At 42.1% G+C, this 15,881-nt stretch overlaps 1 protein-coding gene across 3 annotated transcripts; it reads left to right on the plus strand.

The window, feature by feature from the left end:
- The first annotated feature begins 246 nt into the window (after positions 1-246).
- On the plus strand, positions 247-9,348 carry stxbp6l (syntaxin binding protein 6 (amisyn), like). 3 transcript variants are annotated; one of them, XM_086101039.1, is made up of 7 exons: positions 247-435; positions 2,033-2,206; positions 2,627-2,733; positions 2,849-3,143; positions 4,265-4,363; positions 7,963-8,075; positions 8,603-9,348. In XM_086101039.1, exons 2-7 carry the CDS (start codon positions 2,053-2,055, stop codon positions 8,624-8,626), a joined length of 792 nt encoding a protein of 263 aa, XP_085957165.1. In that variant the 5' UTR covers positions 247-435; positions 2,033-2,052; the 3' UTR covers positions 8,627-9,348. The 3 variants fall into 3 exon arrangements, with proteins under 3 accessions (XP_085957165.1, XP_085957167.1, XP_085957164.1); XM_086101041.1 differs by having other exon boundaries at positions 2,894-3,143; XM_086101038.1 differs by having other exon boundaries at positions 249-435; positions 2,627-2,757.
- The last annotated feature ends 6,533 nt before the right edge of the window (positions 9,349-15,881 follow it).

Here is a 15,881-nt window from a genome sequence, read left to right on the forward strand (position 1 = left end):
CCACAAAAAAATCAAAAAAAAATTAAAAATCCAGCCAGAGATTTACATCTTGTTACGTGATCAAAAATTCCCAAGGGTTGAAGAGAAGACTTTTTTCAGGAAGAATTCCACCTGTCATGATTTATGATTCAGTGATTTAAGTACCGATGTGTTGTTTGGATCTTCAGCAGCCATAAAGTGCAGTGACCCATGGTTCTCTGTGTCTCAAACAGAGAACGTCTGTTTCTGCCTTTCAGTGTCATCCTCCCCTAATGGGACAGACTGTGATTTGTGTGTGCCTTCACTGCAAGGCACACCACTCGGTGTGCCGCCAGGGTATAAATTCATGACAGCTAAATTACCTAGTAGTTAATCTAACAGGAAACTAACGTCACTTTCAACTAACAGGAAGAACTTGGTGCACTTTTGATCTTCGAGAGAAAGAACCGGGGGGAGGTAAGTGAAACAGCTTGATGTTACAGATTGTTTTTGCGTTTTTCATTTTTGAGCAGGGAAAGCTGCATGAGTGGAGCACATTTTTTTTCATGATTAAAATGATGACCCCCAAAATTCTGTTGTGCCATTACAAGCATCAAAACATATAGATTGACTCACCTTGCTTGCACCAAAGGCCCGAAAGATCATAATCATAAAATTTTGGATGAAGAAAATACAAATGACTGAATAAGGACCAACTCGTTATTTTCTTTATTGCTATATGCTGTTTAACATGCTTTGTCTGCTCCTTCATGTGTCTTTAAAAAATACAAAATAAATCCATCCATCCATTTTCTTAGCTGCTTATCCTCACAAAGGCATGCTGGAGCCGTCCCCAGCCGTCTTTGGGCAGTAGACCCTGAACTGGTGCCCAGCCAATCGCAGGCCACACAGAGATGAACAACCATCCGCGATCACACTCACATCTAGGGAAAATTTTTAGAGTGTTCAATCAGCCTGCCATGCATGTTTTTGGAATGTGGGAGGAAACCAGAGTACCTGGAGAAAACCCACGAAGGCCCGGGGAGAACATGTAAACTCCACACAGGAAGGCCTGGAATCAAACCCTGCACCTCTGCTCTGTGAGATGGGCATGCTAACCAGTGGACACGGTGCCATCCCAATACAATACAATATATCTTTATTTATAATGGGGCTCATCTTACAATTTCTGCCAGGGTATTCAAACATATAGTGTGACCATGACTTTGTAATGTTCTCTCATTTAATAAATAAAAATAGGTCAGCATTTCAAAATAAAAGCGAGTAGATTAAAAAGTGAAATGTGCACTTGTGCAACTCAAGTGCTTAACTTAAAAAAGAAAAGTTCGAGTTTCCTCGGTTTTATTTGGTAGTGATGGGGAAATGGAGCTTCAAATGTGCTTCATGAAACATTTTATTTTATTTATTTATTTTAGTCCTCTAGATGGCACTCTCTGTTCAAAATTGGGCTGAAGCTCACTGACTTGCAACACAATCTTCCACGTATAGACGAATAATCAATTTCTGGGTGTAAAAAAGGTTCAACTGGCCTCCAGATGAACTGGCTCAGGCTTCAACCTGTGGCCGTTAAGGAAATGTCAGTCCAGTAATTTTGTGTTTCCTGTCTGCAGATTCATCACAAGATGCATTGAAATGATTCAACTGCATGCCTGTTCAATTCCTCAATAAGCACGTGTAACAAAAAGTTTAATTTACAACTCCGAAATGGCTGTACGACAGTGTAAAGAGAGTAAAAATTAAAAAAATAAAGTGAACCTGGGGTTCGAGTAACGCTGTCATCTCGGTCCGTCTTTTATAATTAGCATTAAAAAAAGCTAAACCAAAACATTTTGCTACAGCCATTTAAACGTGAGAAGGAGAAGAAGAATGGGAAGCCCTCCGATGCCACCTGTTGGTCACAAACAGAACAATCATGACACGTTTGAATTTTAAAAAAAGCAAATGCACTGCAGTGACGAAAGAGAGAGCCTCATATCTTCACGGCAACTTACTTTTTGGCTATTATATTTACTCGTTCTCACCAAGGCGTGTATCCTGTGTTGTTTCATCCCAGGTTTAGGTCTAACATCAGCAATGAATATTCAGTCTACAATCAACAAAGAAGTCTTCATCCCCCGTAATGAGCGGATGCTGGTGGCAGTGGAGGTACAGAGGAGAAAAAAGAAGAGAATATCTTTCTTTTCCCCTGGAACCAAAGGAGACTATGCAACATTCATTTGTGTTTCAGGTGCAAATATCACTTTTTGACTTGTGTGTGTGTGTGTGTGTGTGTGTGTGTGTGTGTGTGTGTGTGTGTGTGTGTGTGTGTGTGTGTGTGTGCGTGCGTGTGCGTGTATGGAAAATAGAAACAAATCTTTGTTTTCCCAGGCTATCTTTTGAGGAGAAAAAGTGCATATTTAAACTTTAAAAGTGATTTTTTTAATATTGTGAAATTTGCAAATCGGAGCATTCTGTTTAGATTCCCCATTCAAACGGTGTCCCAATTGTGCTTGCCGTGCGTAAATATTGCAGCTGATTAACTCCACCCATCTATTTTCTTTCCCCCGTGTACATCTGTTTGTTTTCCGACAGTTTACATTTTTCCGCAACCTCAATTCATCGGAATTTAGTTGTCAGCAGTTAACGATAGTTTATGCTCTCTGTGTAGTGACCAACACAAGGCCGCACCAGCTCCTCATTTCAAAGGTGAAGCAGTTTAGCGGTTCCTTGGCCTTCACAAGGACATCACAGTGGGCGGTGGAGCAGCTACGACAGGTCAATGGCATTAATCCCAACAAGGTCACCATTTCATAGAAGGAATCAATCAAGATATGCCTTTGAAGCGCATCAAGAGTACTTTCTTGCTAACAGGTTATCCACTCTCCACTAGGACACCCCCGAATTTGACTTGGTATTCGTCAATGCTGTGGATCAGTGGGTGGCCAGCTCAGCGGCAGAAAAGTGCATCCTTGTCCAGATTCTATATCGTGCCTGCCAGACCTACTGGGCGGGAAAGGCGGGAAGTCTGGTCAAGGCGGGTTGCCGGGTTTCCCACCAGGATGGGGTCGCTGGTCCGATGGATTCCTCACCGGGGCCTTCATCCGGAACAGTAAAAGCACGACGGAAAAGCTATGTTGCACCCAGACCACCGGAGTTCATCAACTGCCCATCCAAACTTACAGGAGGTACTTTGTCATTGAATTATCACATTCCATAGCATTGTGCATATCTTTTAGGCCATCACTATCCTTTTTCGTATTTATTGGCCACTCAACCAATACAGAAAAATGATCATGTTCTTGCGTTTAACCCTTTCATGCACCCTGTAACCTGATAACACGATAGACTGTCCACTGTAGTGACCGCTGTCCCTGAAAGGGTTCATTTCCTGACCCTGAAGCAGAAGAAAATTAAATGCTGCTGAGCGTTAATGATAAACTTAAATGAACAGGTTCACTGCAGGACCTCCAAATGTTAGCAAGAATACCTCTCGTAGCCCTAGTCGAAACAAAGGACTTCACACTTATAATAAAGCGCAAATATTCATTAAAAAATTTGCTCCAAACAAATGAGCGAGTTTACTTTTGCTTTTCCAGGTGATGTGGCTGACTGAAAATGTAAATAAACATTCGTTTGACGACAAATGAGAAAAATATTCTTGCTAACACTTTGACAATTTCTTATGTCGCGGTAATCCTATTAAACGTTTAGCCCCATAGTTGCTATTTCCTTTGACTGACTGAAGGCCCATTTAATTGTATCGGAAGTTTGAAGCTAGCTTGCGTTCTTATGCTGTGAATCAATTGAGAAGAGCTAAAATATCACTCGTGGTAAGCAAAGCAGCTTTTCTCATGCCATCGGCCATCTTTGTATGCGGTGGAAAAAAACGGCCAAGTCAAATTGATGACTTATAAATGATTTCGGACAAACACACATTCTTGATAGTCTGAGAACAGAAGCAAAAAGACAATGGCATGCAGCAACGGTGGAAGAGTTACACAGAGATTACAATTTGACCCAAAAAATGACTTGGGCATTTAATTACGCTCACAATATTTGATTGCTAGCAAAGAGATGCAGTTAGCAAAGGCACCAAGTGTATTCTTTGTAATTGTTGTCTTCAATAATTTTAGCTTACGTGAAGGTTAAGTGTTATTTGACCTCAGTTCATTCTGTGGTCATTACAGAATGGCCAATACAAACCAAATCTAATGGTGGCCAAATGCCGCATGTGATACTCTACGCTATTTTCACTTTCAGTTTATATTTGGAGTTTAAAGTATGTTGGTTTTGTTTTTCGTGACAGATTCTTCCTCAATGAATCTGTTCCTCTACCGCTGCAAAGCCTTCTTTAATCATATGAAGAAGAAGATGGTTGCAAACCAAAGGAGCCCGGAGAATAGAGGTAGTAGATTTTTACTGGAAAGAGCAACAAGTTAGTGTCAACTCTTTCTGTCATGTTATCCAGAATTTGTCTTTTTGGATGTTTTTTTTTTTTGTCTGCTGTCCATTGTTTATTCTGTGCCCCTCTCCATCTGAAAGGCATCTCTGTGTTCTATGGCGGGAGGTGTCACATGAGTGCTGAGCAACAATACAATGCAATACAATGGCTGGTGCTGATGGGAGGGATAGGAGGGACCACGGCGCACCACTGAACCCACTGACAGAGGCACTGTAATTAATGGGAGACGTGCCAGGCAGCAAGACAGCAACAAGTCCCACTTCATTTGTACTTTGTGCTTCATTACCTCAAACGGTCACTGTTAGTCGGAACCAAAGGCCCGCCCTCTAATTTCCTCAGTCAACTCCAGAGTTACTGCTGTGTCACTTAGGTTGAAAAGTTAAATTACCCGCGAGAACACTTTGATACTTGAAATTTACCTGCGAGTACAGCTGCTGCATTTTGGTTTCTTAGTTTCTTGGTTTGCTTTGGGTGGAACTTTGTGTGGAAGCCAATCTTGAACAAATATATAGTTGAGTTGCAGTTGGCTTGATTAATTTTCAGTCTGTTCCGGATCCGGAACAGAATCTGACTCTAAAAACGTGGACTCAGATGGACTTCAACAAAAAGAGTTTATTATTGTTGTGAAAAGACAAGAAGACGGTCCAAAACGCAAACAATACAAAACCGAGACTAAGCTTAACAGCGAGAATACTATGAAGATTGCAAAAATGAGGCTTGGAAAATACTAGCTATAGAATTCAACAGTTGTCGACAACATCATGAACAAGGTGAGGAATAATCTGACAGACATGGCAATTTGAAGTCCTGAAATATTTGACTGATTATGATTGGCAGCAGGTGTTCAGGCCGGAGGGGAGGCCCTCCTCTGCCACCTGCTGGAAACACACAAAAACAGAATCATGCCACAGTCATTGATACAGTAGTCCCTCGTTTATCGCGGTTAATGGCTACCAAAACCACCCGAGATAAACGAAAATCCACGAAGTAGCGACCAATTAACATACATTAAAAAAAATTGCCCTACGTGGGCCTTTGCGCTTGAGCAGAGCGCACTAACACACACACACACACACACACACACACACTAGCGATCCCACTGCGTGCAGCAGACGTGTTTATGATTATTCAATTAAGGATGATTAGACAATTAAGGATGGAAGAGACCTGCTTTTGTTCTTATAAGCCTCCTCTCTCTCTCTCTCTCTCTCTCTCTCTCTCTCTGTCTCTCTCTCTCTCAGCCACGCGCGCACACCCACACCCCCCCACACACACACACATAAAGACACGCATGCAGTAAACAACACTTAGACACTGATTAAATATCAATGAGTAGCCCACTTGATAAGACAGAAAACGATGCACAGCCAATCAACATGGCTTGACATCTTCTCAGACCCCCCCCCACCCCACATGTACTGTACAGTGAAACTCCTCTAGAACGAAACCTACATGGGCGAAAATACCCTCTTATGTGAAAAAATCTTCATGCATGAACACAATTCCCATTCTCCTGCCCCCCATATGACGAAAACCCCCCTGTTGCGTTATACGAAATCATTTTCTCTGCTCCAGCCTCACGAAGACATTCACTACAACGAAGTCTTATCCAACAGCGACCTCTACTGCTTCGTTCGAAAAAAGGCAACAGCAACCACCACACTGGTTTACATAGTGAACGCTGTCTATTTCGGTCACAGCTGTGAGTTTCCTGGACTCAACATACTCATGGCTGCGCTGCCATTGGCTTACCGAGCATCATCCTGGCCTCCGATTGGCCAAGAGGGACCTCACTGTCTATGTGTGGAGATACTGAAGCTAGATCCCTAGCATCCGATTAGCTGCTCAGAGTAAATTGCTTATGGCTCGACGGACATTCAAATAAAGGAACGTTTCCTCGAATGCTTTACTTGTAATCATGCTAAAAACACCCACGGGACGCTTCGTAGTCCTCGATGGCCTTAGTTAGCTCTCGAAGGCTAAAAACCTTAAGCTAACTCTCATTAGCGCTCCAGTGGCTGGCTTAAAAGTTCATTGCATGCAAGGAAGTATTTGTTATTGTTAGATTCAGATGAGGATGGACGTTGCATTGCTAAAATGGCTACAAAACAGACATTTGAATGTCAAACAGCTAAGACAATAAGAGCTCTGATGCTGGAAGAGAGGGTAAAAGTGATCAAAATGAAAGACGGAGCAAGGAAAATAAAATACATTATCCAAGAAATTGATGTAAGTGAAGGTGAATGTTGATCGTAAATTTCGCAATTTCTTTCCCTTTTTTTCTTTCTACACTGACAATATGAAGTGTCAAATAAGTGTGTGCTCATACTTATGCACTATTGGAATAAAAATAGAGTACACATACGTTTGTGTGTGCATGTACACATACGTTTGTGTGTGTGGGTGTGTGTGTGCTTACAGCTGAGATCAACTTTGCTACATGAAAAACCCCCTGTTGTGAAAAATATCTTGCTGCAAACATGATTTCGTTGTAGAGGAGTTTCACTGTATACTGTATGTTGCTGTGTGACTCGCTGTTGCTTTGCTGACTTTCACTGTTTCTTGCGGACCGTTTGCGGACTTTTTGCGGAGTTCAAAAAAAAATTTTTTTTTAGGAATATGTTTGAAAAAATCCGCGATGCACCGAAGCCGCGATAAACGAACCGCGAAATAGCGAGGGATCACTGTATTGTCAAATCTAATTTGTATAATTTGCTGCTATTCACTGATAACTATTAGCAATGTGAGAATCGATCTAAGTAACATGAAGCACCGCAGGAAGACACCGTCGAAGTAGTGGACCCCCCTCCTCGATATCCGCCCCCGTTGTTCGATGCAGAATCCTCCAAAGCGTCGCCAAAATAGCCCACCTCAGATCGTGTCCTCGTTAGTCAGTTCCTTACATTGTCACCAAGGCCCCACTCCAAGCAGAGGAGGAGACTTTTATTTTCTGAAGCTCCCCCTAAATCCCAGGGGAGAAAAACAAATCATGGTGCCGCACTTGCCCTCCCCCGTTAGAAATTGTATCCATCTTGTTGGCGGAAACCAATCTTGTAGTTACATTTTACGCCACCAGGTGGCGGCCAACCACCAGCATGAGGCACGCCAATGGAGCAAAGGCAAACAAACTACGCAATCCTCACAGAATAAGAAATGTATTGAAACGGCGTGTTTAAATTTGCTTGGAAAAACATAAATATTGACGGCAAGTGTATAAGTAAGAAAAGCAAAGACATGCTGCGTATATGTAATACAGTACCTCAAAATGTTTAATATGTGTTCATAGTAAAAATATTTCAATTCTCATTTAAGTGTACAAAACCGATGATTTTAACAACAATACTGTACAGTATTTGGAAATGAAAAACTTGAACCCAGAAATGTATTATACATTACACTACATTTTTCAGCGACTTTCAAAACATTCAAATATGATCACTACCTGCAAATTTGGAGTAATTATTGGTATTGGATACTTTACTTTTCTTTCATTCCGTCATTCCATTGATATTAATTAAAGCTGTTCATGGTTTTCTACATAGTCCATCAGATGAAAGTGGCACTGGGAGAGCGTGGGCACAAACTGTCTGCGGCTGAAGACAAGACAGTCGGGCTGGTGCACACAGCCCAGCAGCTTGCAGACATTGCTCATAAGGTAATTAACTCATTCACTCCCAAAGACGTTTTTAAACGTCTTTTCAGACTTGGTCCAGAATTGGCTGGTACTGAATGAGTTAAACAACCATTTGATTCCAAAATTCAAAAGGACTAAAAAAAAAAAAAAAAAAAATCAAGATAAGAGCAAAGTGTACACTGGAAATGTCAATGCCAGTGAAAGATTTGAATACCAGTACACAATACTTATTAGCGGTTAATATATCAGAGCAAATTATTACAGTGGTTCTCTATGAACTGAACAAGAAAAATGAATGTAGAAAATGGATTGGTGGGTCATTTTTGGAACCAATAAATGTTTGGGCAAAGAAAAGTAATAGCTGACCTATCTCAAATTGATACTTAGCTGAGATGCCTTGAAAATGAACACCTAAGCGCATAGTTTGCAGGCTAGCAAATTACGACTTAATGCTCGACTCTCCGAGCAATCACTCAACAATGCTTACAATGATTTGAATACTTGTTATACTGAGTATGTCATTTTCATGATTCCACTATCTATTTCAGATGGCCCTGAAATATGCAAAATAGCATCTGACCGGGCTCCTCCAGGATGAAAGAGATAAATAGAGAGTGGATGAAGTCCCCGCATGTCCCTAATTGCTTCCTAAAACTATATTTCAAGAAGACTAAGGGTCTGTACGCTGCCACTTGGTTCGTGTGTTCATGATTACATCTTTTAATACATGTTTATACTTAAAACACAAGACTACGGTGCTTATACTAACGACATACAGTATATACATTAAATCCGTTGCCAGCCATCAGATGAACCTTGTTTCGGTCAGTTGTGTTTGCATTGAAAGCACCTAACGCAAATGTCTGCATGTTGTTATCCCAACTCGTGGTTATGTGTTGCGTGTAAAATTGTATTGTGCCTTCCTTGTCTTTGTCCGTGTTCTTTGAACACAAATCCATCAGTCTTGTTCGCTTCGTCTTCGTGTCTATGTGTCTTACAATATGTGTCGTCTATGAGAATTGAAGAAAGAACGTTCAGGTATGTTGAAGTAGAGGCCCAATTGGAGGATGAGCAAGTGTGGAAAGTCAGTGTTCAAAGTTCAGAAGTTGGATGTGTTTAAAAAAAAAAGGATTACTTTTTGAGCATACTGGTGCTACATGTTTACTTCACGTAGGGTATTACAGCTGTTTAATGGTTATTGTTTTGTTCGCTACATTTAGGTTTCACTGAATGGAAATCATACGTCTCCAAGTACAGCCACATTATTTAAAAAATAAATAATACTGTACCGATACTTGACTTGTTCAGCAGTGCTTCTGTTCTGGTCTTTGAACCATTTGAACTCGATGGTACGCAAACTGCAAGAAATTTATTGGTGTTCATCAACGTTCCATTTCTTGGTCTGGTCGTGACTAAATCCAAAATGTGAGGCAAACCTTTCTGGGTTTGGTGGCCTTCATCGTACAATTCATGACCCACTGAATTTGGGGTAGAAATCCCAAAACTAAAATTCCATCAAGTTAAAATTTCAATGGAAGAATTTCAAAAATATGTTTTGTTTTGTTGTTATTTGATGAATACATGAAGTCAAAATATGTACATTTTTAATTCCAAACATATCACAAGAAAATGACTTTTCGGGTCATTTTTGACCCACTTATGCATCTTGGTGCATGATGAAATATCATTTTCCATTGGGGATTCTTTGAGCGATTATTTCAGCAAAGCAGCACAAGACAGTAGTTGCATACCTGCATCTAAGCACGATTGTTATGGTTCATGGTAATTATTGACAAATAAAATACCTAATAAACCAATCACATGCTAGAAATTGCACCAGTCAAATCTATAATGTTCAACAACTTGCCAAATAGTTTATTTCCATTTATTTTTTTTTCTCCTGAATGTTTCGTACTTTGTAACCCGCTTCGTTTAATCAGATACATATCACTTTCTCTTCTGCGATCATTACTGTTCCTCTTCATTTGGACGCCATGATCTACAGGACGTAAATGTAAATTAATGAAATTAAAAACTTTCGTAAATTCCAGTCAAACTCACTGCAGTCAAGAGTCACTCGTCACCGTTTTGGATCCAATGATAGAAAATAGCGGCGGCGCGGACACACTTATTCCGTCGTATCGAGAGGGATCTGCTGGAGTTGGCGCTACTGCGGGCTTCCGTATGGCTTCCGGAATTTCCGTTGTTATGAATCGATCGTTAATGTATTATAGTCGTAGAAAATGTAATGCCTACGTTTTTTTATTTCTCGGGAATTTCCGTTCGACAGAGGTCTGCAGGTGGTAGATCAGATTTTTCCCTCTATCTCTCTCCCTCTCTCTTTGTCTCCCCCTCCCTCCCTGTGCTCTGCAACTTCAAGTAACTGCGCCACCTGGTGATGAAATGCCTGTCATTACAAGTCCAAATGAAATGAATGCAATCATTCACCTTGAACCTTAATTGTGTACCAACCTTCGGCGGGCTGGATTAAATAGACCAAGGGGCCGGATTTGGCACTCTAAGAGGGGCGGGACTGCCACTGACAGGGGCCAGGTAGTGCAACATGTAAAGAGCGGCATCACAGTTAGTTTCAATCACGGTTCGTTTCGTTCGCGATCGGCAGTTTAAATAGCGTGTAAAGCCTTTCTGTAACAGTGGTGTCTTTTATTTAGTTATTTTTGCACAGTCGTCACGTTTGTGTGGTCACACTAGAATGTTTGTTTGAACCAAGTAATTTGCGTTCCAGCTGGAGTCAATAATGTCGGCACTTCACTTCCGGGTTTGGCCGTTGGGATTTGGAGTCCTTTTGCTCGATTCCAGTTACGTTTGCTGAATGCTTTCTCATGTTTGGAATAATGAATATTGATAATACATAGTTTAAAGTCATGGTTGATTTAATTATTTATTATTATTGTGAAGTTGAAGGTATTAAATTAATTAATGTAGTATTAGTGGTAGTGGTAATAATAGTAGTACTCAGAGAATGTTTAGAGATTCAGCCATCTCGTTACCTCTGCGTCCCGCGTCCTAGATGCATAATTTTCCCACGGGACGCACAGTTCCAAATGTGCGTTTTTGGGACGCAAGGAAATTTCTCAGTCAAAACAAACAAACAAACAAACAAAAAGTACGGCAAGCCTGAGGATTTCACGGTAACAATCGTTACCGGTAGCGTGCATTTCCGTGGCGTCATTTTAACGGTACCGAAAAATAGTTTAACCATGAAAGTCACCGCACACGAGTTGACTGTGTGATCAATGCGATTTCACTGTGCCTGTATGTGTGTTTGTGGTGTGGTGTGGTGTGTGAGTGTCTTTCTTCTATTTTACTTTCGTTTTGCTTTGTTTTCAGTGTTGGGGGGGGGGGGGGGTACAACAGATAACGTTACAATGGGTTGCTATTTTAGTCCGCAAACTGAGGAATCGCACGGATGAACATTTGAGATAGCGGCGAAAAAACCTCACAAAGGTCTACTAATTACGACATTTAAGAAATGGGAATGCCAGTCTGATTTTTTGTATGAATTGTCCAAAGGGCGTATTACTAAACTTACCTGGGATATATGCACAGAACACGATAGCAAGATACGACGAGAGGCACGATTACGAGGCAAGTTGGTCATTAGATTTGTAGGCTAATCGTTATGAAAAATATTATGAAACAGTATTGGTTATTCTATAATTTACTGGTTGTAGCATGGTAACTTTATGAATAAAACATTTGTCACAAGGTGTAGTAATGCTAATGTTAACTGTTGGTAGAACTCATGATGACGTGTGTTAAATTCTTTCGTCAAATTGATCGTAGATTACACATGCATCGTCTTGGGAAGAGGATATCAAGCCACATCAATACTTACCTGTATTGATTACCAATAAATCAATCTTTGCAGTGTGAGATTGGAAAAAATACTCTGATGATGTCACATGAGTACACCAGTTTTTGATCCATTTATTTTTTGGAATAAACCTGGAGGACACAGCTGCTGATGTAATGTTCATTGTTAATGCATCGTTTTCAAACATTTACCCTTGAGACATTATACTTTTGAGTTTCAGAATTCTTGATTATGAATATCAGTCAAAATAGAAAAATGGGTTCCCATGATGAACGTTTACGGAACCCAACATTTGTTATCGTGGTTTCCCATTGGGTAATCCGACGGAACCGAAAAACGGTTACCATGAATTTCCGAAATCCTCAGGCCTGCTACTGAATTATTTAAAATTTTGCAGCATTTGTTTATCATTGTATGTATATGTTGTTGTTTGTGTTATTATCATATGCAATTGAATAAGTAGACCGTTTCAGAATTCGAAATTTGGGACTCTCTCAATGCATAATGGGACTCATACTTTACTGATCAGCGAGTCCCAGGGACTCGCCGGTAAACTGTAAAATTATCACTGAGAGATTACCGCTTTTTCTGCAGTCAGTGATTGACTTCTATGCAAAGTCATTTCTCAACTTGTCTTCCGTGCCATGTCATGCCTGTTGAGTGTTGATTTACTTCATCTTAAGAAACTACTGCACTAAAACATTCATTCATAAATGTATATCATATGCTTTTATATTTGTTTTTCTCAGTACAAATAACACGTACCCTGACTGTTCTACTCTTTGAATAAAAACACTTCATTCAAGCGTTAGGGAGTGCAAGGGGTTATGATGGAGGGGTGTTGCAAATCATGAAGACCTGCCAAGTGGTATGATAGCATTGTTTTGTACATGTCTTCGGCTAGGCCTCAGTTTCAAAATCAGTCCTTGGTCCTTGGCCTTGATCTCGGAGGCAAGTCTTTGGTCCTTGGCCTTGGCCTCGGAAAATTTCTCAAGTCCTTGTCCTTGGCCTTGCCTCGGAGAATTTTCCAAGTCCTTGGCTTTGGCCTCGGAGTCAAGTCCTTGGCCTCGGGTTGCCGGTCCTTGGACACAACACTGCCCCCCAGGTTTTCTGCACTTGCTTTTGTAAGTAGTTTTTCGTTGTAGTTATAGTCACAGTTTTTGTATTATACGCGTTGTAGATTTCGTCTTGTCTATTTATTGACAAGCAATTTCCGTATATGTTTTTATGCCTGCCTTTTTTGCAAGCGGTTTTTGTTGTCTCCTTTTCCTGGCATTGTACCGGCGTTCTTTGTTGAACTTTGTCGGTCGTTTTTTTGATCAATTCTTTCCAAGTTCTGGAGTCCAATTCTTTACGGAAACCCGACAACGTGCTCATTCAAAACTATGAATCTGGCTTTTATGTGGAAGAGCAGAGTTTATTTGTGCTCATTCTGCCTTTCCTGTGTTTTCACATCAGAATTATTTGTTTACTGTGTAACACTTTTTTTGGTTGCGGGCCCCTGGGGAAAACCATGCAGGAAATCTCATAGGTTTATTTATTGCAGCGAATAGGCATTAAGATTTAAGCAACCTCGCTTTGCAGGCCCACTGCAAACCACAGCAAAGCTTATTTGCATTGCAGTCAGTTAATGGTTGCATGCAAGTGACATCTGTCAGTAAACATCTGGAGCCTTCGATGTGTATGTCAAAAGGAAAGGCAGCTAAACTGCTCATTCATACAATAATTATTACAATAAAGAAGTTGTATAAAAGGATCTGTAGCACACATGATGCAGCTCTTACTTGTGCAAATCACCAGGTGAGAAAAATGTGCGAATATCAGCTCAGTGTGATCAGGAAACAAAACATGTGGGTCAACTCGGAGTGCTGTGTGACACCGGAGGATTAAGGCCACATGTACAGTGAGTGAAAGGATATGACAGGAAGGACAAACTGAATATTTTAACATTGTGACGTATTTATGTTGCTTTTATCTGTCTTGGTTTGGCTCTATTTGTAAAGGCTAATTTGCGATGTTGAAGGCACCACACATTGATATTTGAATTGACTGAAGGTTTCCATAATTTCTTGGAACGTTAGCCATAATGACAAAACTAGAGAATAAAAAAAGACAATGATAAGATTGAGAGACTCGAGAAAACAACACTTGAGCAAGGGCTGCAACAAGGCCAATAATCCGACGGAGACTTGGCACATGGGAATTCCTTAAATACATGGCTTAACTTGATGATCAAATTGGCAGCAGGTGTGCACGCTGGAGGGAAATCCCCTCCACTGCCATCTGGTGGAGATACACAAGAACAGGATCATGACAGGTCAGTGCTAAAGAAAGTAGGAGTAGCAAAGTGTAAGCAAAAGCAGCAAAGTTTATGTTAGCTGCAAACATCTGCTGCACAGGGATATAAGCTGATAAACTTATCAATGTCTGACGATTTTAGTGTGTGGAAAATTTTGTAGAAGCGCTGTCACATTCATTAAACTGAACATGGTAACTAAAGTATACCTCATCTAACATTTAAGTACCGATTTTCAGATATTGCACTTTGCAAAGAATACATTAAAAAGTTATGTTTCCCAGTCCATCCATCCATTGTCCACCGCTTATCCGGGGTCGGGTCGCGGGGGCAGCAGCTTTAGGAGGGAAGCCCAGACTTCCCTCTCCCCAGCCACTTCTTCGAGCTCTTCCTGGCGGATCCCGAGGCGTTCCCATGCCAGCTGGGTGACATAGTCTCTCCAGCGTGTCCTGGGTCGTCCTCTGGGTCTCCTGCCAGTGGGACATGCCCGGAACACCTCACCAGGGAGGCGTCCAGGAGGCATCCTAATTAGATGCCCGAGCCACCTCATCTGGCTCCTCTCGATGTGGAGGAGAAGCGGCTCTACTCTGAGCCCCTCCCGGATGACCGAGCTTCTCACCTTATCTCTAAGGGAGAGCCCGGACACCCTGCGTAGAAAACTCATTTCGGCCGCTTGTATCCGGGATCTCGTTCTTTCGGTCACGACCCATAGCTCGTGACCATAGATGAGGGTTGGGACGTAGATCGACCGGTAAATTGAGAGCTTCGCCCTTTCGCTCAGCTCCTTCTTTACCACGACAGACCGATACAACGTCCGCATCACAGCAGACGCTGCACCGATCCGCCTGTCGATCTCTCGCTCCCTCCTGCCCTCATTTGTGAACAAGACGCCAAGATACTTAAACTCCTCCACTTGGGGCAAGATCTCCTCCCCGACCCGGAGAGGGCACTCCACCCTTTTCCGACTGAGGACCATGGTTTCAGATTTGGAGGTGCTGATCCTCATCCCAACCGCTTCACACTCGGCTGCGAAACGCTCCAGTGAGAGTTGGAGAGTCATGCTTGAAGGAGCCAACAGTACCACATCATCTGCAAAAAGCAGAGATGCAATACTGAGGCCCCCAAAACGGACCCCCTCAACGCTTCGGCTGCGCCTAGAAATTCTGTCCATAAAGGTGATGAACAGAATCGGCGACAAAGTGCAGCCTTGGCGGAGTCCAACTCTCACTGGAAACGATTCCGACTTTTTGCCGGCAATGCGAACCAATAGAATAGACCTTACCAGGGAGGCTGAGGAGTGTGATCCCTCTGTAGTTGGAACACACCCTCCGGTCCCCCTTTTTAAAAAGAGGGACCACCACCCCGGTCTGCCAATCCAGAGGCACTCTCCCCGATGACCACGCGATGCTGCAGAGGCGTGTCAACCAGGACAGCCCCACAGCATCCAGAGCCTTGAGGAACTCCGGGCGGATCTCATCCACCCCTGGGGCCTTGCCACCGAGGAGCTTTTTAACCACATCGGTGACTTCAACCACAGAGATAGGGGAGCCCACCTCAGGATCCTCAGACTCTGCTTCCTCCGAGGAAGGCGTGTTGGTGGAGTTGAGGAGGTCTTCGAAGTACTCTGCCCACCGGTTCACAACGTCCCGAGTCGCAGTCAGCAGCGCCCCATCCCCACTGTACACAGTGTTAG

Source organism: Hippocampus guttulatus, chromosome 20, assembly GCF_054856545.1.
Source record: "Hippocampus guttulatus isolate MCC_2025c chromosome 20, RoL_Hgut_1.0, whole genome shotgun sequence".
Lineage (NCBI taxonomy): Eukaryota > Metazoa > Chordata > Actinopteri > Syngnathiformes > Syngnathidae > Hippocampus > Hippocampus guttulatus.